General features: G+C 37.3%; 1 protein-coding gene across 1 annotated transcript in view; it reads right to left on the bottom strand.

Annotated features, from left to right (window-relative positions):
• LOC123533211 (ATPase MORC2A-like) overlaps positions 1–26,900 on the bottom strand; it is a 361,550-nt gene that overhangs the window by 325,360 nt on the left and 9,290 nt on the right. Inside the window, 2 exon segments of the mRNA XM_053519548.1 lie at positions 1,392–1,460; positions 12,223–12,257. Of these exon segments, the coding sequence (XP_053375523.1) occupies positions 1,392–1,431 (40 nt within the window). The 5' untranslated portion in view covers positions 1,432–1,460; positions 12,223–12,257.

Genomic DNA, 26,900 nt, shown 5'->3' on the forward strand with positions numbered 1-26,900 from the left:
TCAAAAGGAACCAAGATATTAAGCCAATACAAGTTGTGTGCAAGTTTGATTAAAATCGATTGCAAAATGTCTCTATCTTACCTTGTCACTTAAGAATCTAAATAATTTGAACAATCTTGGTAGAGGGTCATACAAGAACCATTCGTGTAAAATTACTTTAAAATCGGGCAAGCAGTTTCATAATTAAAATTCTTAAATTTCCAAAGTATATATACACCCCTGGCAGCCATGTTTTTGCACGAATTGATATAATTAAATTTGAACAATCTTGGTAGAGGGTGACATTTGTATGAAATTATTTCAAAATTGGACCATCGGTTAAGGAGGAGTACCATTTGAAGATTTATCTATAGCTCTGGTGGCTCTTATGTGCAACCAAGCGGAACTGTTCAAACTACCATGGTTGAGGACCATCCAAGGAACATACATGTCAAGATTCATCAAAATCCATTCTGTTGTTTTGGAGATGTCTTTTAAGCACAATTGTTGATGACAGACGGACAAACAAACGGACACAGCGTGATCACAATAACTCACCTCACCCTCCACAGAGTGGTAGGGACACAAAAATGTATATATACAGACTGTACATAGTTTAATCTAAGGGTGACTATTAGTAAAATTTCAACAATTTCTGGCACAGCGTTTTTCCTGTATTAAACATAGTTTACGCTGTCTTTTGTAACTTTTATTTAGAAACAGAAATTTGTGAGATGTCATTTAAGGTGTAAGGAAAGCCTGATAATAAGTTAATTTCATATGAAAGCTAATCTCAAGCCTTTCATAACGCTGAAAGAATTTTTAAAATAGGGCCACTATTGAAAAAGATATGGCAGTTTGAAATTTAAGAAAATGGCTGATCATGGAGGCAGCCATTTTAGCGTGTTTATGTTGTCATTTACACACTGCTGAATTTTTATCTAAGAATTAACCTTTTAAATAGATTAATTTCATATATTTCTTGAGTGTAAGATGTAAAACATGGTAATTTCTTTCATTACAGCTGGAAAAAGTAGAGAAATTATTTTACAGAAATAAGTAAATATAGTTCAAATACGTATCTAAAATGTTAATAAATTTGTCATTTTGTTTTTTTGTTGCCATGGAAACAAAATGGCTGCCATTTTGATCAAATATCTAAATGCTCATAACTGTCTCATTTTAAAGCAGATTTTGAAAATTCTTTCACTCCTTTAAATGATTAAAGAAATCCTAGAAGATGGAATTAACACGAGAACAGCATTGCCTTTCCCTTTAAAGAAATTGCTGAAGACGGACGCACACATGACAGACACAATCTGATCATAATAGCTCACGTGAGCTAAAAACCATGTCTCAATATTTCAGGAAACATAGCCATTTATAGTGGCTTGCAAGCAACATTGACTTACTTGGATCCATTCCCTCTCCATCGTCAAGGAAACACAACATATACCCTCCTCGAAGAGTTTCATCAAACACTGAAATCAAATGCAATATTCATAACATCAAGATTGGAAACGTAATACACATGATTATTATTAATCAGAATGTGATGGTAAATATCTGAAAAAGAAAACCTCGATCCTCCTCTTCTTCCTGTGAAAATCTTCCAGGTAATTCCAACAACTAACGAGAGAGCACATTCAAATACTTTGATGCTTGAAAGTGACACTATCTGCACAGTAGTTTGACGCTTGATAGCGACACTATCTGCAGAAGATGGAGCTACAACTGGAGTGTTTAATGACTTCAATATGGATGACAATATTGGACAACAGTTTAGGTCTTAGTCAAATATATATAGAACAAGAGCTGTCGATAATGGTGACAAATGCCCCCGTAGCACCTTGACCTTTGACCTGGTGACCCCAAAGTCAGTAGGGGTGGTGCACTCAATAAGTACCATCAGCATGTGAAGTTTGAAGGTCCTGGGTGCAGTGGTTCGCGAGTAAAGTGCCTTCATGCAAAAAGTTAACGATGGCCCCTATGACCTTGACCTTTGACCTGGTGACCCCAAAGTCAGTAGGAGTGGTGCACTCAATAAGAACTATCAGCATGTGAAGTTTGAAGGTCCTGGGTGCAGTGGTTCGCGAGTAAAGTGCCTTCATGCAAAAAGTTAACGTTGGCCCGTGACCTTGACCTTTGACCTGGTCAGTAGGGGTGGTGTACTCATGTGAAGTTTGAAGGTCCTGGGTGAAGTGGTTCTCAAGTAAAGTGCCTTCATGCAAAAAGTTAACGTTGGCCCCTGTGACCTTGACCTTTGACCTGGTGACCCCAAAGTCAGTAGGGATGGTGTACTCAGTAAGTACTATCAGTACATGAAGTTTGAAGGTCCTGGGTGCAGTGGTTCGCGAGTAAAGTGCCTTCATGCAAAAAAATAACGTTGGCCCCTGTGACCTTGACCTTTGACCTGGTGACCCCAAAGTCAGTAGGGGTAGTGTACTCAATAAGTACTATCAGCATGTGAAGTTTGAAGGTCCTGGGTGCAGTGGTTCCCGAGTAAAGTGCCTTCGTGCAAAAAGTTAACGTTGTCACGAACGAACTAACGAACGAACGGACGGACAGTTGAAAACTAATATGCCTCCCTTCGGGGGGATAAAAATAGTGGGGAAAGTTCATCTCATTCATGGAATGTTTCTGCAAGAGTAATGCACCATGTGTCACATCATGTAACAACTACTGTGAAATCATTGTTGTTCGCGCTGGACGAATTTTGGCTTATTTCGTGCTACGAAGAATGCGTAAATTTAAGACCGCCCTATTATTTAACAATTTAGTACACAGTTACCCGAACTGATTTCCTGTCCGAAATATAGGTGTTATATAAGACCCGTGTATTTCAAAATTTCTCAAACCGTCATAGTTTATCGGCAGTTAATTATAGCTTGTCTTTATAGGAATTTATTTGCTTTTACCAAAATGGATTATGAAATCTGATTAAATTATTTATATCAACTGGTTAATTGGTTATTCTTTACGAACACTTCAACTAAAATATTTTTTAAAACAAGAGCTGTCACTAATGGTGACAAATGCCCCCTCAGCACCTCGACCTTTGACCTGGTGACCCCAAAGTCAGTAGGGATGGTGTACTCAATAAGTACTATCAGCACGTGAAGTTTGAAGGTCCTGGGTGCAGTGGTTCGCGAGTAAAGTGCCTTCATGCAAAAAAATAACGTTGGCCCCTGTGACCTTGACCTTTGACCTGGTGACCCAAAAGTCAGTAGGGGTGGTGTACTCAATAAGTACTATCAGCATGTGAAGTTTGAAGGTCCTGGGTGCAGTGGTTCCCGAGTAAAGTGCCTTCATGCAAAAAGTTAACGTTGTCACGAACGAACTAACGAAATAACGAACGAACGGACGGACAGTTGAAAACTAATATGCCTCCCTTTGGGGGCATAAAAATAGTGGGGAAAGTTCATCTCATTCATGGAATGTTTCTGCAAGGGTAATGCACCATGTGTCACATCATGTAACAACTACTGTGAAATCATTGTTGTTCGCACTGGATGAATTTTCGCTTATTTCATGCTACGACGAATGCGCAAATTTAAGACCGCGCTATTATTTAACAATTTAGTATACAGTTACCCGAATTGATTTTCTGTCCGAAATATAGGTGTTATATAAGACCCGTGTATTTCAAAATTTCTCAAAATGCCATAGTTTGTCGGCAGTTAATTATAGCTTGTCTTTATAGGAATTTATTTGCTTTTACCAAAATGGATTATGAAATCTGCTAAAATTATTTATATAAACTGGTTAATTGGTTATTCTTTATGAATACTTCAACTAAAATATTTTTTAAAACAAGAGCTGTCACTAATGGTGACAAATGCCCCCACAGCACCTTGACCTTTGACCTCGTGACCCAAAGTCAGTAGGGGTGGTGTACTCAATAAGTACCATCAGCATATGAAGTTTGATTTTTTGTTTGTTTTGGGTTTAACGCCGTTTTTCAACAGTATTTCAGTCATGTAACGGCGGACAGTTAACCTAACCAGTGTTCCTGGGTTCTGTACCAGTACAAACCTGTTCTCAGCAAGTAACTGCCAACTTCCCCACATGAATTATCAGAGGTGGAGGACTAATGATTTCAGACACAATGTCGTTTATCAAATAGTCACGGAGAACATACGCCCCCCCCCCCCCCCCGAGGATCGAACTCGCGACCCCGCGATCCGTAGACCAACGCTCTTACCTACTGAGCTAAGCGGGCTTGTGAAGTTTGAAGGTCCTGGGTGAAGTGGTTCGCATGTAAAGTGCCTTCATGCAAAAAGTTAACGTTGGCCCCTGTGACCTTGACCTTTGACCTGGTGACCCCAAAGTCAGTAGGGTTGCTGTACTCATAAAGTACTATCAGCATTTAAAGTTTAAAGGTCCTGGGTGAAGTGGTTCGCGAGTAAAGTGCCTTCATGCAAAAAGTTAACGTTGGCCCCTGTGACCTTGACCTTTGACCTGGTGACAGTAGGGGTGGTGTACTCAATAAGTACTATCAGCATGTGAAGTTTGAAGGTCCTGGGTGCAGCGGTTCACGAGTAAAGTGCCTTCATGCAAAAAGTTAACGTTGGCCCCTGTGACACTGACCTTTGACCTGGTGACCCCAAAGTCAGTAGGAGTGGTGTACTCAATAAGTACTATCAGCATGTGAACTTTGAAGGTCCTGGGTGCAGTGGTTCGCGAGTAAAGTGCCTTCATGCAAAAAGTTAACGTTGGCCCCTGTGACCTTGACCTTTGACCTGGTGACCCCAAAATCAGTAGAGGTGGTGTACTCAATAAGTACTATCAGCATGTGAACTTTGAAGGTCCTTGGTGCAGTGGTTCGCGAGTAAAGTGCCTTCATGCAAAAAGTTAACGTTGGCCCCTATGACCTTGACCTTTGACCTGGTGACCCCAATGTCAGTAGGTGTGGTGTACTCAATAAGTACTATCAGCAGGTGAAGTTTGAAGGTCCTGGGTGCAGTGGTTCACAAGTAAAAGGCCTTCATGCAAAAAGTTAACGTTGGCCCCTGTGACCTTGACCTTTGACCTGGTAACCCCAAAGTCAGTAGGGGTGGTATACTCAATAAGTACTATCAGCATGTGAAGTTTGAAGGCCCTGGGTGCAGTGGTTCGCGAGTAAAGTGCCTGCATGCAAAAAGTTAACGTTGTGACGAACGAACAAACGAACGAACAAACAAACTAAAGAACGGACGGACAGTTGAAAACTAATATGCCTCCCTTCGGGGGGCATAATAAATCTTTCTTAAATTGAAAATGCGCGAATTAAAGCACGCCCGAAACTGTCTTTTTTGCTGTTCAAGCGAAATTTAATGCCAGTGAATTTAAATTATTTCACAGTATTTTAAGTTTGAATCAAATCCACTTAGTAATAACAAGAAATATCGGCAAAACCGATGGATGCACCCCAAAATTCGCGTATTAAAAGAAGGAAAGTTGAATTTACTGACTGGACACATACAGTTTACTGATGCTGAATGATCAAAGGGCAATATCTCAATGGATAACAAAGAAAATATACGCACCTCCTCTTGAGAGTGAAGTGTCCTATCCATTTTTGCTGAATTCCAGGCAGTAATTGCTGAGAAATACCCCTGACTATGACGGGGCTATACTTTACTAATGTTGAATAATCAAATGGCAAATCAGTGAAAAATCATCTAATCGAAACAAGAAAATAATATGCGCATCTCCTCTGGATAGTAAAGCTTCCTATGAAGTATGGCTAAATTCCAACCAGAATTGTACTATAATATTCTACTGTTAAATTATCAAAGGCCAATAACTTGGTTTTAAAATCATCTGACCGAAACACAAAGATAATATGCACATCTCCTCTTGATGATGAACATTCCTATGAAGTAAGGCTATGTTGCTGAGAAATACTCTGGACAAGAATTGATCTGTAGTATTCTACTATTGAAAAATCAAATGGCAATAACTGGATGAAAACATCAACCGACCACAACATGACGATAATATGTTTATCTTCTCTTAAGAGTGAAGCTTCCTATAGGCATACAGAAACTAAATAGAACAAGAGTGCCATGATGGCCCTATATCGCTCACCTGTTATCATTGCACTTGAGGACAAGAAGGTCCTCAGAAAAAATATCTAAGTCCAAAGGACAGGAACAACAAAGGAAAGAAATTTAACCAAAAAGAAAAACAAAATTCTTACAAGGTACAGATATGTCAAAATACACCTAAAAATTGGAGGTACCATCCATGTTGTACCATAGAAAAGTGGTCTCGGTTTTTCCCTACGGCCAATAATAAAAAAGTTACTAAAAATAGGCTATTTATAGTAATGTAAAAGGGAAGTAATTCAAAGAAAATTACCAGGTATTGTAAGTTAACAAAAGAAGGATCTGCCAAATAAATCTGTTGACATAAATGAAATTTCAGATCAGTATCTTCATTAGTTACGGAGATATGCCCATTTTAATTTGAAATAAAGGGAGGTAATTTGACATAAAATCAGTCCATAGTTATCTACCCTGATTGGCTCGGTCCAACTAATGACAATAATGAAATTTCAAATAAGTCATGTAAGTACTTACTGATATAAATCCATTTTGACTACAATCAGGGGAGGTAATCAGATATAAAATAACTCTGGAAACTACGATTGGATCTGATTTGTCATGGAATCCAAGATTTATTGTTGTTGAAGATATTTTGGAAGTTTGTATCAAATAAAACCATAAATGAAGTCTCTATATGGCTGCAAAAGCCAAAATAGCCAATTTTGGACATTTAAGGGGCCATAACTCTGGAACCCATGATGGAATCTGGCCAGTTTAAGAAAGGAACCAAGATCTTGTAGTGATACAAGTTGTGTGCAAGTTTGGTTAAAATCAAATCATAAATGAAGTTGCTATTGTGCAGACAAGGTCAAAATAGCTGATTTTGGACCTTTCAGGGGCCATAACTTTGGAACCCATTAGGGGATCTGGCCGGTTCAACACAGGAACTGAGATCTTATGGCAACACAAGTTTTGTGCAAGTTTGATTAAATTCAAATCATAAATGAAGCTGCTATTGTGCAGACAAGGGCAAAATAGCTAATTCTGGTCCTTTCAGGGGCCATAACTCTGGAACCCATAATGGAATCTGGCCAGTTCAAAAAAGGAACCAAGATCTTATAGTGATACAAGTTGTGTGCCAGTTTGGTAAAAATCAAATCATAAATAAAGCTGCTATTGTGCAGACAAGGTCAATATAGCTGATTTTGGCCCTTTCAGGGGCCATAACTCTGGAACCCATTATGGGATCTGGCCAGTTCAAGAAAGGAACCGAGATCTTATGGTGATACAAGTTGTGTGCAAGTTTGGTTAAAATAAAATCATAAATGAAACCACTATCGTGCAGACAAGAAATTGTTGACGAACGCACGGACACACGACGGACAACGGACAAAGGGTGATCACAAAAGCTCACCTTGTCACTATGTGACAGGTGAGCTAAAAATGGCGCGAAAAAAATGGTAGTCGCATAATGGCGGATACAAATAGTCCTCAGTTTTTTTGCTCTGTAGAGCTATTTTCCTTATTTTCTTTGCAATTTTTTTGCTAAAATCACATGACAGATCTATGCTTGACATGTAGGTAGCATTTTCATAATGAAATAACATGACAAAATTGTTCATGGAAACTTAGATCATACACCACCAGTATAATTTGGGGTCTCATTTTTTTTTAGCTGATTTTGCAGTTTGTGTGTTTGACTGAAATTATTTTTCTTGCATCAAACATGACCCCACTTTTCTTTTGATTTTTAGTTAGCACTGACAATATTCTTCAAGAAAATGTAAGTTACAGACATTTAAAATGGGTCCTGATGTGTGCTGCAGTCATTGGAAATAGGTCGATTTTATACAGAATAAAGAACAACAGCTATTTAGTGTGTTATAACCTATAAGATGACATTGGTAAAAAATGAAATCTGGCCAGATGATGGTGGAAATGGGCTACTTTGATTAGAATTTGATAGAAAATGACAAATTAATTGCAATTTTGTTGAAAATGAGGATGAAACCAAAAAATATCACATTTTCACTGTTTTGAGTGTATTCTTTTCAAAAACTGCATATTTATAGCCTACAGATTGCTATTTTCTGGCCATCACAGGGCTCTCGTGAGTGGGCAACTTGAGCAAAATAGGCGCTCTAGAACTTCAAACTTCGCTCAAATCTAACCTCAAAGCGAAATGCAAGTCGCCCGATTTTCTTTGATTTTCGCACTCGCTAATTACTGTCATAACGGGTGTCGAATACACAAACACACGCTGGTAGCATAATTTAAGCTCCGCCTACTTCAGGTACTTGAGATTTTCTCGAGAAGTGTGAAAGCGAATTAAATTATCCGATACACAGAGTCAATTGTGTTCAGCCAATTATCGCCGCATTTACGTCTTTGACACTTCGCGTTTTATTGTCAACATGTTCGAGTGCAAAAACACAATGTTTTAAAAAGAAACTGCTGATTAACCATGCGATTAATTGGAACAATTATTTGTTATCTATGATAAAATAACGACATGTAATGTATTAACTACGTTAAATTGACTTCTGTCGATGAATTTATTTGAATATGTAATAATGTATTTCTAGTTTATACAGTTTACTTTCAGTTTTACTCGAGTGAGATACTGACATTCCTCGAATGACTCGGTGTTAATAATAAACATTTCATACAAGATATAACCAAAATTCGGCGGGTTACATTTACAGAATCGGCTTGAATTTTGAAAACGACTTTTTTCAGAATTTTGTAACGAAACACTAACCACTGTATGGGAAATGATCAAACTAAGAAAATGAATGGTCACATCAATGTTTTTTATCAAGAAACAAGAAAATTACAGCCACCTTTCAAATCACTCAACATCACTGTGGTAGGAAAAGTCTTCCCACTTCTCCCTAAAGTCTCCCCACTTCTCCCTAAATAAGCCAGAGGGAGAAGTGACTTCTCCCAAACAAGAGGACCATGATGGTCCTGAATCACTCACCTCTTCCCACATGACCCAGTTTTGAGTATGTCGTTTTTTCTATTATCTGACATAGTGACCTAGTTTTTGAGCTCATGTGACCCAGTTATGAACTTGACCTAGATATTATCAAGATAAAAATTTTGACCAATTTTCATGAAGATCCGTTGAAAAATATGGTCTCTAGAGAGGTCACAAGGTTTTTCTATTATTTGACCTATTGACCTAGTTTTCGAAGGTACGTGACCCTGTTTTGAACTTTACCTAGATATCATCAAGGTGAACATTCTCACTAATTTTCATGAAGATCTCATGAAAAATATGGCCTCTAGAGAGGTCAAAAGAATTTTCTAATTTTAGACCTACTGACCTAGTTTTTGATCGCAGTTTACCCAGTTTCAAACTTGACCTAGATATTATCAAGATGAACATTCAGACCAACTTTCATACAGATCCCATGAAATGTATGGCCTCTAGAGAGGTCACAAGGTTTTTTTATTATTTGACCTACTGACCTAGTTTTTGAGCGCACATGACCCACTTTCAAACTTGACCTAGATATAATCAAGATGAACATTCAGACCAATTTTCATACAGATCCCATGAAAAAATATGGCCTCTAGAGAGGTCACAAGGTTTTTCTATTATTTGACCTACTGACCTAGTTTTTGAAGGCACGTGACCCACTTTCAAACTAGACCTAGATATCATCAAGATGAACATTCTGACCAATTTTCATGAAGATCTTGTGAAATATATGGCCTCTAGAGAGGTCACAAGGTTTTTCTATTTTCAGACCTACTGACCTAGTTTTTGATGGCACGTGACCCAGTTTCGAACTTGACCTAGATATCATCAAGATGAACATTCAGACCAACTTTCATACAGATCCCATGAAAAATATGGCCTTTAGAGAGGTCACAAGGTTTTTCTATTATTTGACCTACTGACCTAGTTTTTGAAGGCATGTGACCCAGTTTCGAACTTGAGACCTAGATATCATCAAGGTGAACGTTCTGACCAATTTTCATGAAGATCTTTTGAAATATATGGCCTCTAAAGAGGTCACAAGGTTTTTCTATTTTTAGACCTACTGACCTAATTTTTGAGGGCACCTGACCCAGTTTCGAACTTGATCTAGATATCATCAAGGTGAACATTCTGACCAATTTTCATGAAGATCTTATGACATATATGGCCTCTAGAGAGGTCACAAGGTTTTTCTATTTTCAGACCTACTGACCTAGTTTTTGATGGCACGTGACCCAGTTTCGAACTTGACCTAGATATCATCAAGATGAACATTCTGACCAATTTTCATAAAGATCCCACAAAAAATGTGACCTCTAGAGTGGTCACAAGCAAAAGTTTACGGACGCACGGACTGACGGACGACGGTGCTGCGTGATCACAACTCACCTTGTCACTTTGGGACAGGTGAGCTAAAAATTGGACCTAGCTAGACCCCTGCATCAGAGGTAAAAGTGAACATATTTAACTGTTTAAATGTGTAATTTGCATGCAGAGCAGAGTACAAAATGTCAGAACAGGGCAAAACAAGGCTGCAATTAGGGTAATTACTTCAAAATTATGTCGCGACAGCTATTTTTGACAAAATCTGACGCTTTGTCTTATGGTACTGAAAATGCCATAAAAACTTGGAAACTGTTGATATAAAGCTAAAACCTCATATTTTTTGATGCATTTGGGTTTCTTGTCCATTTCAAATAAAACTGGCACAGTGTCAGAGAAAAAAGTTTTTCTTATAGGCAACAGCTATTTAGTGTGTTATAACCTAAAAAGTGTCACTAAATTCCAAACGGTGGTTGTTGAGAAATACTCCGGAAAAGAATTGTACTACAGTATACTACTGTTGAATAATCAAAGGGCAATAACTCCTTAGACAAGAGCTGTCACTAATGGTGACAAATGCCCCCGCAGCACCTTGACCTTTGACCTGGTGACCTTGACCTTTGACCTGGTGACCCCAAAGTCAATAGGGAACGTGTACTCAATAAATACTATCAGCATGTGAAGTTTGAAGGTCCTGGGTGCAGTGGTTCCTGAGTAAAGTGCCTTTATGCAAAAAGTTAACATTGGCCCCTGTGACCTTGACCTTTGACCCCAATGTCAGTAGGGGTCGTGTACTCAATAAGTACTATCAGCATGTGAAGTTTGAAGGTCCTGGGTGCAGTGGTTCGCGAGTAAAATGCCTTCATGCAAAAAGTTAACATTGGCCCCTGTGACCTTGACCTTTGACCTGGTGACCCCAAATTGCTTCAGATTGGTCTACGGATAAACAGACCGACCAACATCTGCAAATAATATACCTGGTAATACCCCACCTTCTTGGAAGGGGGGCATAATTACCAACAAAATCATTAGTTTTGGGAAATATTCTACACTCTACATTTTCTTAAATTTCTGTATTTACCAATATACCGTATTTTCCCGAATTAAGGCCCCCCCTCTAATTAACGCCCCCACCCGTTTTGGAGGGAAAAAAAAGTCAACAAAAACGAAAAAAAACTCACCTACCTCATTTTTATAAGTCCACATAATAAGTAATTTACAGTAAGTATCCAATGTATTAAGAATTAAACACACTTTTAAACAGTCCATGTACCATAAATCCAAAACGTTTATACTAAAAACGGTACGTATCCAATCATCAAATAGAAAATTAAACGGTAAATCCATTTTTGATTTGTTTTTGCACCACCCGCGCACAAGCTTCCTGTCGACTTTAAACAAATTTGCGGCAAAGTGTTAACCTTTTCTTCGGCAGTTTTAATAACTTTTAATTTAAAAGCCGACACATAAGCAGCGTGTCAAACCACTGACATTGTGTATTGCTACCGGCATGTACTAAGGAAAATATTATCGGAGTACACAGCTGTTTGGGTATGATGACGCAATGTGTAATGCGAGCGTGTCACGGAATACATGAGGTACCGTATTTAAATGCATGATTTTAAGACACACTGCATTAAATTGGATGCCAAATAATTACGTTTTGGGGGAATTAAACAACACAGAAACACTTTACAGTTGGTTTGAACGATGTTTCTAACTTTTGTAAAAATTTTCATTTTTTATTTTTTTTGCCTCAAATGGAAAATGTAACGCCCCCGGGGGCGTTTATTCGGGAAAATACGGTATACTGCAGTTAATGCATATGTTAAAATGATTCATGTGACAATGTAAATAATTTAACTGTAACATTTAACTTAAAACACATATACTTACAAGTGAATATGCTCAGCTTGGTTGCATTAGCATCCCTGAAAACAAATAAATATATTTTAAAAGGTAACACTCTACAGCATTCCAGTCATGCACAATCAATACAAGAGATCCTAGAGTGATCAAGACGCCCACCATTGAGCCATTTTCTAATGTTCCAAATTTCAAGACTAGCTCAAAATCAAGGTCAAAGTTCATTTCCGTACACAAAACTGTGCATGTAGTCCATGCATGGAGTCCAAATTTGAAAGCTGTAGCTTGAGAAATGTGAAAGTAGGTCACTAGATAAATTCCAAGTCAAAGTTCATTTCGGTACACAAAACTATGCATGTGCTTCAAATCTGAAGGCTGTAGCTAGAGAAATGTAAAAGTAGGTACAAATCAAGGTCAAGTTTCAATTCAGAACACAAAACTATGCATGTGGTCCAAATTTGAAGCCTGTAATTGGGAAATGTGAAAGTAGGTCACTAGGTCAATGTCAAGGTCAAAGTTCATTTCGGAACACAAAACTATGCATGTGGTCCAAATTTGAAGCCTGTAATTGGGAAATGTGAAAGTAGGTCACTAGGTCAAAATCAAGGTCAAATTTCATTTCGGAACACAAAACTACATGTATGCATGTGGTCCAAATTTGAAGTCTGTACTTTCAACAAGAGCTCGTCGAACACGAAATGCCCCCCTTGATGCATTCAGTAATTGCACAAGGAACAGGAATTATATGCTCACTGTAAACAAAAGTTCTACCATTCTGGTTTAATCTGACTTTGACTTTTAACCTATTAACCTAACAAGAGATTACAGAGTGATCTTGGCGCCATCCACTGAGCCATTTTTGAATGTTCCAAATTTCAAGACTAGCTCAAGGTCAAAATCAATGTCAAATTTCATTTCGGTACAAAACAATGTGTATGTGGTCCAAACTTGAAAGCTGTGGCTTGAGAAATGTGAAAGCAGGTCACTAGATCAATTTCAAGGTCAATGTTCATTTCGGTAGACAGAACTATACATGTGCTTCAAATTTGAAGGCTGCAGCTTGAGAAATGTGAAAGTAGGTAATAGGTAAAAATCAATGTCAAATTTCAATTCAGAACACAAAAATATCCATGCCAGAGCTCCAGATAAGCTTTTGGTGCAATTGGGTATTTACCCATCACTTTTTGTCTGAATTGGGTATTGGAAATTTGAATTGGGTAAAAATAATATCATTACCCAGCCTTTTCAGAAGTAATTGGGTATTTGCTAAAACCAATTGGGTATTTTACCAATCTCGCACTAACAATTGAGTATTTTTTTGCTTACAGTATACATGGTATATATCATTAAACAGGACTGACTTAGTATTTTAATGGCGCCCTTCAATGTTAATACAAAAATGTATTTAAAACTGTAATGAATGTTTCATACTGTTGTTTTCTTTTTCACTTTTAATGCAGTCTGAGATCAGTTCATCCACAATATCCCGAACGATGTGGTCACCGCAATATGCATTCTCCCAAAAGATGTCATCCAGTATTGGTGACACTACATCGTCACAAACAGATAACTGTCATTGTTGAACAGCAAAATATCCCACTAATTTGTTTGTTTGTGCTGCAACAATTTTTTTACCTGCAACCTCATTTATCGGCGTAAAATTGTTTACAAAGCGTCCAAATAACACCGATCAGCCGACTGAATGGTCCTGTTATTTTTCCGATAAATTGCAACCTGTTCTGCAGTAACGTATAACCAGTCAGTCAAATCTAGCGTTAAAGTCTCGTACCCGTTCTAGTTATAAGGAAAATGCGATACCCAAGTATTTTTTACGAATTGGGTATTAGGAATTTTAATTGCATTTCAGTACGCACACTATGAATTCAATTGGGTTTTCTGCAATTTTAATTGCGTAAATACACAAATACGCAGCTTATCTGGAGCTCTGCCATGCGGTCCAAATTTGAAGCCTGTACCTTCAGAAATGTGAAAGTAGGTCACTATGTCAATCTCAAGATCAAAGTTCATTTCGGTACACAAAACTATGCATGTGGTTCAAATTTGAAAGCTGTAGCTTGAGAAATGTGAAAGAAGGTCACTAGGTCAAAATCAAGGTCAAATTTTATTTCGTAACACAAAACTATGCATGTGGTCCAAATTTGAAGCCTGTACCTTCAGAAATGTGAAAGTAGGTCACTAGGTCAATCTCAAGATCAAAGTTCATTTCAGTACACAAAACTATGCTTCTGGTTCAAATTTGAAGGCTGTAGCTTGAAAAATGTGAAAGTAGGTCACTAGGTCAAAATCAAGGTCAAATTTTATTTTGGAACAAAAGCTATGCATGTGGTCCAATTTGAAGGCTGTAGCTACAGAAATGTGAAAGTAGGTCACTAGGTCAAGATCAAGGTCAACTCCTGTCAAGGTTCATCTTGCCACTCAAAACTATACATGTGGTCCAAATTTGAATGATGTAAGTTATGGACATGAAGGTTCTAAGTTTTTCCCTATATAAGTCTATATGAGCAATATGACCCCTGGGGCGGGGCCATATTTGACCCGAGAGGGATAATTTGAACAAACTTGGTAGAGAACCACTAAATGATGCTACATTACAAAATATCAAAGCCATAGTCTTTGTGGTTTGGACAAGACGATTTTCAAAGTTTTTCCCTATATAAGTCTATGTAAACCATGTGACCCCCAGGCCGGAGCCATATTTGACCCTAGGGGAATAATTTGAACAATCTTAGTAGAGGACCACTAGATGATGTCATATACAAAATATCAAAGCCCTAGGACCTGTGGTTTTGGACAAGAGGTTTTTCAAAGTTTTTTCCTATATAAGTCTATATAAACCATGTGACCCCCCCCCCCCCCCCCCCCCGGTGGGGCCATATTTGACCCCAGGAAAATAATCTGAATCAAAGGCCTGAAGGGCCTGAGAGTCGGCTAATGATTGATGTACTGGTAGTATAGTCTACCAGTTTCAGTTTAGTTTTAGTTTTTTTCCCCAACTGAACAGAGATTTTGTTACAAAAGATGAAATGGACATTCAATCGATGCCTAGTAAAACTTTGATTGACATTATACAAGTATTTAAACCCAATATATTTCTCTAAAATTGAAGAGTGGTTCGCAAAAATAAAATGTTAAAGTACAAACTACAATTTGACAGGTGACACTAAGATACTGCCCATGACTATAAATATTTTCCCAGTAAACATTTGCCTCCGGCATTACCAAAACAGGCAATTATCGGCTGGTATATATTCGCACATGATAAAATTTGAATACGAAAATTTATATATTGAAATTTTATAGCGCGGATTGCCACATACAATTTGTAACGGATGGCTGAAAGAACTGTTCAGATATTTTACAGATAAGGGGCCTGGCAATAACCGTGTCACACGCTAGGTATTGTTCAATCATATTATAAGGGATGTGAATTTAAAGTATATATATATATATACTTACTTTTGCGTTTAAAGATATTTATTTTATGTTTTTCGGTGGTTTATCGAAATATAACTGTGAATTATATCCTGATAAACTCACTGGCCACTCAGTGAAAATTATAAAATCTGATACCCGGATTAACGTCAAAAAGTTTACCGAGCGTACTGAAAGCCGGAAACAATATGAGGATGATGTCGTTAAAATGACGTCATCTTAGCGATGCTTCCTGATAAAATTTCCCGCAAATTTCAACATTTTATTGAAATAAACACAACAAAACTAGAGTTTTAGACATAAAATAAACAGAAAAATTGTTGGAATCGATGTAATATCACGGTAATTTCACTCGTGAACAACAGAAGTTGTTATTTTCACTCGTGGCTGCGCCACTCGTGAAAATATCACTTTTGGTGCCCACTCCGTGAAATTATAACGTGATATTACACCGAAACCAACAATTATCCTCTATGTAAATGTTGCTGAGTGTCAATATATAGTGTCATGAATGTTTACACTGACAGGAAAATTGCGCATTCGAAACTAAGAGAAGTTACTCGGACTAGCTACCAATTTCGGAAAAGATAACCAATATTAATAAATGCAGTTCTTTTTTAGTTAAAACCATCATTTATTCTATTTCAGACCTGTTAACCCCTTCAAAACCATGTCAGTAGTCCCCAAGTCTATGTACTTTCAATTATCCGTTTTGATTCATGTAGACAGACAGGCCCAGACTGGCCTGAAAAAATGTTTGAGCCATTTTTACGTGGTCGGTAGCAGGGTGGGTTTGGGGAGGGGTGTTCCTTCCCGCTTTGAACTGCAGTCAGATTTTGAAATGTGCATTGTGGCAGGTGGTAAAAGGGCAAATGTATCAAACTGTAAAGTGGCAATATGGGGGGAGGGTGTGGGAGGATACCCCCTCCTGCAATTAGGGTTTGGGGTATCATCACAAGGAAATTTTGAAAATGTAGACCCTTGATACAGCCTTTGGTGCGATTTCTAACTGAAAATTTTATGTTTCAATTTCTAAATATTACCTCTAGATTCTTTTTAGTATTACAATATTCAAAGTATGAATGACTGTCACTTCATATTTTTACTTTCAGGTCATGCCTCAGCACTAGAATATAAGTCTGATATTGATTCTATGTATGTATTATAACAAGAGGGCCAAGATGGCCCTAGGTTGCTCACCTAAGAAACACTCCATAACAGTGTAAAACATGTTTGACCTAGTGATTTCATGGAAACAAATATTCTGACCAATTTTCATTAAGATTGGACCAAAAAATTGGTCTCTTGCGATAAAACAAGCATTTTCTTAGATATGACCTAGTTTTTGACCCTAGATGACCCATGTTCAAACTCGACCTAGATTTTATCAAGGCAATCATTCTGACCAAAATTCATGAAGATCAACTGAAAAATACAGCCTCTATCACATACAGAAGTTTTTTCTTTGATTTGACCAAGTGACCTAGTTTTTGACCTCAGATGACCCATATTCAAATTCGACCTAGATTTCATTAAGGCAATCAACCTGACCAAATTTCATAAATATCAACTGAAAAAAACAGTCTCTATTGCATACACAAGATTTTTCTTTAATTTGACCTAGTGACCTAGTTTTTGACCTCAGATAACCCATATTCAAAACCGACCTAGTTTTCATCAAGGCAATCACTCTGACCAAATTTCATGAAGATCAATTGAAAAATACATCCTCTATTGCATACACAATGTTTTTCTTCGATTTGACCTAGTGACCTAGTTTTTGACCCCAGATGACCAATTTTCGAAATCAGCCTAGATTTTATCAAGGTAATCATTCTGGCTAAATTTCATGAAGATCAGTTGAAAAATACAGCCTCTATTGCATACACAAGGTTTTTCTTTGATTTGACCTAGTGACCTAGTTTTTGACCCCAGATGACCCATTTTCGAACTTGGTCTAAATTTCATCAAGGCAATCATTCTGACCAAAATTCATGAAGATCAATTGAAAAATACAGCCTCTATCGCATACACAAGGTTTTTCTTTGATTTGACCTAGTGACCTAGTTTTTGACTCGAGATGACCCATTTTCGAACTCGGCCTAGATTTCATCAAGGTTATCATTCTGACCAAAATTCATGAAGATTAATCGAAAAATACCACCTCTATCGCATACACAAGGTTTTTCTTTGATTTGACCTAGTGACCTAGTTTTTGACCCGAGATGACCCACTTTCGAACTCGGCCTAGATTTTATCAAGGCAATCATTCTGACCAAAATTCATAAAGATCAATTGAAAAATACAGCCTCTGTCGCATACACAAGGTTTTTCTTTGATTTGACCTAGTGACCTAGTTTTTGACCCGAGATGACCCATTTTCGAACTCGGCCTAGAATTCATCAAGGTTATCATTCTGACCAATATTCATGAAGTAGAATTGAAAAATACAGCCTCTATCGCATACACAAGGTTTTTCTTTGATTTGACCTAGTGACCTAGTTTTTGACTCGAGATGACCCATTTTCGAACTCGGCTTAGATTTTATCAAGGTTATCATTCTGACCAATATTCATGAAGATTAATCGAAAAATACCACCTCTATCGCATACACAAGGTTTTTCTTTGATTTGACCTAGTGACCTAGTTTTTGACCCGAGATGACCCATTTTCAAAATTGGCCTAGATTTCATCAAAGTTATCATTCTGACCAATATTCATGAAGATTAAATGAAAAATACAGTCTCTATCGCATACACAAGGTTTTTCTTTGATTTGACCTAGTGACCTAGTTTTTGACCCGAGATGACCCATTTTCGAACTCGGCCTAGATTTCATCAAGGTTATCCTTCTGACCAATATTCATGAAGATGAATTGAAAAATACAGCCTCTATCGCATACACAAGCTAAATGTTGACAGACGACGGACGACAGACGACAGACGCCGGACGACGGACGCCGGACATCGAGCGATCAGAAAAACTCACCTGAGCATTGCTCAGGGGAGCTAAAAATAAATTCTAGAATCATTTCTGTTACAATAATATCTATCATGTCTGTTACTTTAATGTTTAAATTTCATAACACAGCTCGATATTTACCCAAAATATTATATCCGGATATGATTACACTTTCTTTTATACCGCCAAAATCTCCAGTTTCAACAATATGTTTTCAAATTGTGATGATATGAAGACAGTTTAGCAGCAATTGGCAGTATCTGACATTGAAGTTTACGGTAAAATTATTTAAATCATTTCATAAAAAAAATTGTTTCGTTTCGTCAAAGCACTCTAACATAGACGATCTACTTTCGATTTCAAAAACTACAAGAAAATACAATTTAATGTTTCGCCTATTTGTTTATTTCTCGAAAAATAAGAAATAAAATCATTTTTAAAATCAGTAGTAATTAAACAAATCAGTAAGAGCTCTTTCTTAGGATAATTTATCCGCTCACTGACTGCAAAAATCAAGCCAATTGTCATCATGAAAAGCAGAATGGGTGACGGTTTCATTTTTTTGCGAACCTGAATCGTAAGCAAATTATCCAAACCAGTCAAAATTCCAGAAAGGTTACGATCTAGATTCTTTCTAGTATTACAATATCCAAAGTATGACTGTCACTTCATCTTTTTACTTTCAGATCATGCCTCAGGACTAGAATACCAGTCTGACAGATTATATGTAGGTGTAATAAAAATAAATTCTAGAATCATTTCTGTTACAATAATATCTATCATGTATGTTACATGAATGTTAAAATTTCATAACACAGCTCGATATTTACCCAAAATATTATATCCGGATACGATTACACTTTTCTCCATTTTCAACAATATATTTTACAAGTTGTGATGATACGAAGACATTTAGCAGCAATTGGCAGTATCTGACATTGAAGTTTACGGTTAAATTACCTCTTATTTAAATCTTTTCATAAAAAAGATGTTTCGTTTCGTGAAAGCAGCCAAACATAGACGATCTACTTTCGATTTCAAAAACTACAAGAAAATACAATTTAATGTTCAACCGGTTTGTTTATTTCTCGAAAAATAAGGATTAAAATCATTTTAATATCTGTAGTAACTAAACAAACCAGTAAGAGCTTCTTCTTCCGATAATTTATCCGTTTACTGACTGCAAAATTCATTTGTGTGTGTAGAAACCCACGCAAAGTTTATAGAAATCATACGATGCGTGTATACGTTCAATGTGGGAGAATTAAGGCTGATCGGGATCGGCTATGTTACCTTACGCATCCAGACGATTCAGATTTTGTTTTTAAAAAAGCATTGTGTGCATTTCTGTAATTTTATATACGTTTTTATAGGCTTAGAAATTATTAGACATGCGTATTTGCATTATTTCTATACGTAATTAACGCTAATACGCATCTTATCTGGAGCCCTGTGGAACTATTTTTTGTCTTTTGCTGGATATTACGCAAGCTTTGTAAGCCTGCGCAATTCATAAAATGCACATTTATGCTTAATGAGTTACATTCGAGTATTGCACAATTACAAGTCATAAATATGACAGATTACATCGTATATTGGTCATAGCAAAGGGAATTCACACAACTGAACTTCATTCATGCAGTGAACTGTTTGAAGTTTGAGAAATCTAATGGAACTACATCCCTTCACTGTGTTATTTGGTCCATTTAGACTTAGAGAATCGCTGGACAGCAAGGACTCGTCAAAACGATTTCATCGTTTAGCCGACTCAACAATCTTGGTAGAGGACCACTAGATTTTGCTACATATCAAATATCAAAGCCCTAGGCCGTATGGTTTTGGACAAGAAGATCAGAAACCGTTTTAACTGTTCCCGGCCAATGTGTCCTTGAACTTTGACCTAATGACCTCAAAATCAATAGGGGTCATCTGCTGGTCATGGCCAACCTAACTATCAATTTTCCTGACACTAGGTCCAAGCGTTCTAGAGTTATTGTCTGGAAACCATTTTACTGTTCCTGGTCACTGTGACCTTGACCTTTGACATACTGATCTCAAAATCAATAGGGGTCATCTGCTGGTCATGACCAACCTCCCTATCAACTTTCGTGACCCTAGGCCTAAGCGTTCTTGAGTTATTATCCGGAAACCGTTTTACTGATCAGGGTCACTGTGACCTTGATCTTTGAAATACTGACCTCAAAATCAATTGGGGTCATCTGCTGGTCATGACCAACCTCCCTTTCAACTTTCGTGACCCTAGGCCTAAGCGCTCTTGAGTTTAGTTATCATCCGGAAACCGTTTTACTATTCAGGGTCACTGTGACCTTGACCTTTGACATACAGACCTCAAAATCAATAGGGGTCATCTGCTGGTCATTACCAACCTCCCTATCAACTTTCATGATCCTAGGCCCAAGTGTTCTTGAGTTTAGTTATCATCCGGAAACCGTTTTACTATTCAGGGTCACTGTGACCTTGACCTTTGACATACAGACCTCAAAGTCAATAGGGGTCATCTGCTGGTGATGATCAACCTCCCTATCAACTTTCACGATCCTAGGCCCAAGCGTTCTTGAGTTATCATCCGGAAACGGATTGGTCTACATTATTTTTTATTATTTACCAGCTTTTTATAGCGCTCTTTTTATCTATAAAATAAACATTCAAAAGCGCTGACATTCCGACCAACCGACCGACCGATAGACATTTGCAAAACAATATACCCCTCCTTCTTCAAAGGGGGGCATAAAAATGTGAAAGAAGGCCACCAGGTCAATTTCAAGGGCAAAGTTCATTTCGGTACACAAACCTACGCATGTGGTCCAAATTTGAAGGCTGTAGCTACAGACATGTGAAAGTAGGTCACTAGGTCTTTTTTCCTATACAAGTCTATATAAACCATGTGACCCGGGCCTGGGTGGGGCCATATTTGACCCTAGGGGGATATTTTGAACAATATTGGTAGAGGACCACTAGATGATGCTACATACAAAATATCAAAGTCCTATGCCCTGTGATTTAAGACAAGAAGATTTTCAAAGTTTTTACCTATCTAAGTCTATATTAAACGTGACCCACAGAGCGGGACCATATACTATTAGTGTTATTTCCAGAGCGACGCAGCAGGTGCCCCGCCCTGCCCTTTTTCAATGCCGCCACGCTGCCCTTATAATGTGTCCTCCTGCCTTTGATCTTCTGCTAAATCCTTCCCTTTATCCTGTAGACATGCCTCGCTGATTTTTTTATCAGCAAATTACGTCACGGTGAGTGCACACAGGTAACGAGAATCAATGAGGTGTTATGATTAATCAAAGAGCTATGAAATTATTTTTATGGCTCTTTGGATTAATTGGTAGAGTACTGATTATGTGTACTGTCAAAAAATTGCTAATTAATAAATTGTCTGTAAGCAGCCAGCTGATTACCAAGCACATGAAAAGTGCCCTGTAAAATTTCTTCATGCAAGCTTTAAATTAGACCATTGTTTAGTATAATAAGTATATATCTTTGCAGTCTGATCCTACCTTAATTTCAACTAGAAAATCCACAAATTTTAATGAATTTCGAAAACAAAAATAAGTTTAGAATATCCATTCACGATTCTAATTACACCTGATGTTGTATGCAAATTTTCCATAATTCCTTCAAAAAAACTGACTATCGGGTGTTATTTTTTATGATAAGTATCATCATAATTTGAGGAATTATCTCTGGTTTACCTAAGTGAGTCAAGTAAACTGAGCAAAAACCACTTTCACATGACATTCTGAAAGTGTACCAGTATCCGGATAGTACATTTTGGATACATTTTTTACAAACTTTTATAGCACTTTTCTGTTAATGAAATATTGATGAAAGACCTAATTAATATGACATAAATTTTGATACATATTAATTTACAATGTGACCTGAAACTGACCTTTTTATTATGTTGTAACATGATCTTGGCTTCAAGTTTATTATATACATATAAAAGCCCTCCACTATATCATATTCATATGAGTAACTTGACATCCTTGGTGACATTTTTTAAGGAAAAGGCTTCAATGAATGGTTTGACAAAAAATATAAAGTAATGTAAAACCGTTTGTAAACTTTGTTACTGGTTTTGGGAATATATCTTCTACCACTTTATTCTGTGATTTGAAAGTAAGTGCACAATAACCATAAATGTAATGAATACATAACTATAAACATCTAGAAATGTAACTACTGCTGCGGTAACTTTCCAGTTTACAACGGCACTCTGCCCCTTTTTGGTAGCACACTGCCCCTTTTAGACAGCACCCTGCCCTTTCCGAGCTCTAGAAATAACACTATCTATATAATGATACTACATACCAAATATCAAAGCACCAGGCCCTGAGCACGGTGAGGATGCGTACACCGGATATTGCCATTTTGTGATAAGGTATTTTCCAAAAAAGGGATTGACTTTTGTCAACAAGGTAAATAAAAATCTAATTTACTACTCTTATTTTACTACTATGATAAAAGGGGATTTTATTTTTAGAAACCAGCTATTGTTTATATGCTCTCACAAGCGTAAAATGAGTCAATGTTATGAAGAAAAGCTAATATTTGTGATAAAACGGCAACTTTATCCTTTGATAAATGCATGCCGTGGACACATTTCTCCCGATATTGTCACTTACTGTAATGTGATAAAAATTCTGAATTGTACGATTTATTTAGTTTCATACAAAGAAAACTTGTGCAAAGTTTCAGCTTTGTAAATGTTCAATGGATGGAGAAATGGGTCATAAATGAGCGTCGGTGGTGTACTGTGTATTGTAAATAAGTGTACTGGGTATTGGCCTGTCTCACATTTTACTGTACTGTGAATTGTTGGCATTATCAATGAGTTTTACAGACAGATCTTACAAAATATAATTATTATATTCTTGTAAAAGCACAAAACAGTAGTGTCTTTAGTCCTGCAGACACATGATGTTTTTTTATTGATATTCATAACATTTACTTTGTTGTAATTTATGTAATAAGCTCCAAATCGTAACTCACAGTCACAGAAGTGCGACAATTTGCAATTATTTTTTGTTCACGTATAGTCTATTCTTACGCAATCTAATGTTGAACATTGTTTCAGCTGATATTACATAAATTATCTCAAAAACAGTTAAAGCTGTATCATTTTGATTTGGCATTGGTGTGTCACTGAAGTCTTGCAAAAAGTCAGACCCTACTCATTTATACTATAATTTTTCGTTTCAGATTCAACATGATTATATTTTTTTATAGCAGTCTGTTTGAATCGATCAATGAGATAAGGACCACTTAAACACCACTCAAATGATGAAAATGATGAAAGTAAATATAGTACGTTAACAACAAAATTCGCAAAAAGTAAATTACAAGATAACATCAGAAATATGCAGAGAAAAATAAGCTAGAAAAGACGGCTGATTCAGAAAAATATTAAAATGATGTTTCAAAATGGAACTCACTTATAAAAGGGTCCAATTTCCAACAGAAAAAAAAACTTCAAAAAGGATGAAAAGACGAATTTGATTTGGGTAATTTGTGAGATCTGGAGGATGAAACAGAAAAAGTTGAAAAACCAAAGACGTCAAATAGAAATGAAATTGGTGCAGGCTTGGTTTGATTGAGCCTGTTCATGGACAACAGTGGAAATGCATGCTACCTCCAACACCCTCGCTTAAAGCTACCAAAATATAACTTAGCGATACCCAAAGATGTAGTCGTATACGGCTGTTTACGTAAGACCTTCAGTGATACACAATGTGCAATTCCGTGGACAGACGAGGTTTTTTAACGACTAGGCTTATACACTGTTATGCAGTTTTTGAAAAAATCTGTCAAAACAGATGGACAAATATATAACCTTTAATCAGTTTGTTTGCAAAAGAGACTAGAAAATGCTTTTGTAAAAAAGCGCATGTCTCCCCCAATGCAAAGTCCTATAGGCAAGAAGTCAATAGGGGTCAGGAGAGAAAGTCAAAGAGACACTGATGGTTGGCTGCAATAGGGATCATCTACTTGGCATGTCCAGTCATCCCGCTAAATTTCAACACTCGTGGCCTAGTGGTTCTCAAGTCACTGTTCAGGCTCCTGTGACCCTGACCTTTGATCAAGTGACCTCAAAATAAATGGGGTCATGTACTCTGAATGTCCAATCATCCTATTAAGTTTCAACATTGTAGATCAAGTGGTTCTCAAGTTATTTCCAAAAAATGATTTTACATGAACAGGCCACTGTGACCTTGACCTTTAATAGACTGACCCCAAAATCAATAGGGGTCATCTACTCTGCATGTTCAATCATCCTATGAAGTTTCAACATTCTGGGTCAAGTGGTTCTCAAGTTATTGATCGGAACTGGTTATCAATGTTCAGGCCCCTGTGACCTTGACCTTTAATGGAGTGACCCCAAAATCGATAGGGGTCATCTACTTTGCATGTACAATCATCCTATGAAGTTTCAACATTCCGGGTCAAGTGGTTCTCTAGTTATTGATCAGAATTGGTTTTCAATGTTCAGGCCCCTGTGACCTTGACCTTTGACGGAGTGATCCCATAATCAATAAGGGTCATCTACTCTTTATGACCAATCATCCTATCAAGTTTCAACATTCTGGGTCAGGTGGTTCTCTAGTTATTGATTGGAAATGGTTTTCAATGTTCAGGCCCCTGTGACCTTGACCTTTGACAGAGTGACCCCAAAATCAATAGGGGTCATCTACTCTTCATGACCAATCATCCTATGAAGTTTCAACATTCTGGGTCAAGTTGTAGTCTAGTTATTGATCGGAAATGGTTTTCAATGTTCAGGCCCCTGTGACCTTGACCTTTGACGGAGTGACCCCAAAATCAAAAGGGGTCATCTACTCTTCATGACCAATCATCCTATTAAGTTATAACATTCTGGGTCAAGTGGTTCTCTAGTTATTGATCGGAAATGGTTTTCAATGTTCAGGCCCCTGTGACCTTGACCTTTGACGGAGTGACCCCAAAATCAATAGGGGTCATCTACTCTTCATGACCAATCATCCCATGAAGTTTCAACATTCTGGGTCAAGTGGTTCTCTAGTTATTGATCGGAAATGGTTTTCAATGTTCGGGCCCCTGTGACCTTGACCTTTGATGGAGTGACCCCAAAAACAATAGGGGTCTTCTACTCCAGCAGCCCTACAACCCTATAATGTTTGAAAGTTCTAGGTCAAATGGTTCTCCAGTTATTGCTCGGAAATGAAGTGTGACGTACGGACGGACGGATGGACGGAAGGACGGACAGACGGACGGACGGACAGGGCAAAAACAATATGTCTCCTCGGGGAGACATAAAAAATCTGACTTCTGTATTTTTTGAAGTCGCAAGATATTTTCCATTGACAACTTGGTTAACATGAGGTATAGTGAAGAATGCAAGTTGTTTATGTGAACAGGCTGAAAACTCCCGACGAATTAACTTCCATTACACATTCCTTATGCTAAATTAAAAAGAAAAAGAAATGCCAGACAGACAAAGACTTATTGGCATTAAAAGAAGCAGATTTTCCTGCATAATTGGGATGCTAGTACATAACTCCAACATAAAAGACTGGACAGTGATACTGAAATAGGTTCTGTTATGACAGATTTATTTTGCTAAACCTAATTTGACAAGCAATATTTTTACGAAAGCTATTTTTTACTTTAAAGCCCTGCTCCACGGCTATTCAAATTCTATTGTGTGTATGCCACCCATGATTACAATAGGTAACAGTTGACGGCCACGCGCCACACTTTAGCACGCAAAACCACAGGTATCTTATATAGAATTTTATATAAAATAGACTATATTTTGACAGGCGTCACTGTTCATAGTCAGGATTTTCATGCATTTTCAGTGACAATTTAAGGTTAAAAGGTAGGACTTGGAGCAGGTCTTTAAAGCGTAACAGATACTCCTCATTCATCGAACTATTTATTAAACAAAATTTGAATGTCAACACAAATTGATAAAATAACAAAGATCATAAACATTTTACATTCAACAGTATGAATGCATAAAATCGCAATGAACTTTAAGTCAGTTCTAAATCGTTTAGATAGTTGTTCTCCTTATTATTCAAAGTTGACCTTGACAAGGAATATACTGTTTTGACCAAATGGAAAGTTGATCACATAAAAGTAAAAACCAACTGTTTGCATAGAAATGGCCCATATCTTGTAACTGAAGTATGCAAAATATATTTCAAGAATAAGTTATGACACTGTTGCCTCATTTTTTCAACAAATTGCTCAGTGCATTTGACATCTAATCTACAAAA

Source organism: Mercenaria mercenaria, chromosome 12, assembly GCF_021730395.1.
Source record: "Mercenaria mercenaria strain notata chromosome 12, MADL_Memer_1, whole genome shotgun sequence".
Taxonomy (NCBI): domain Eukaryota; kingdom Metazoa; phylum Mollusca; class Bivalvia; order Venerida; family Veneridae; genus Mercenaria; species Mercenaria mercenaria.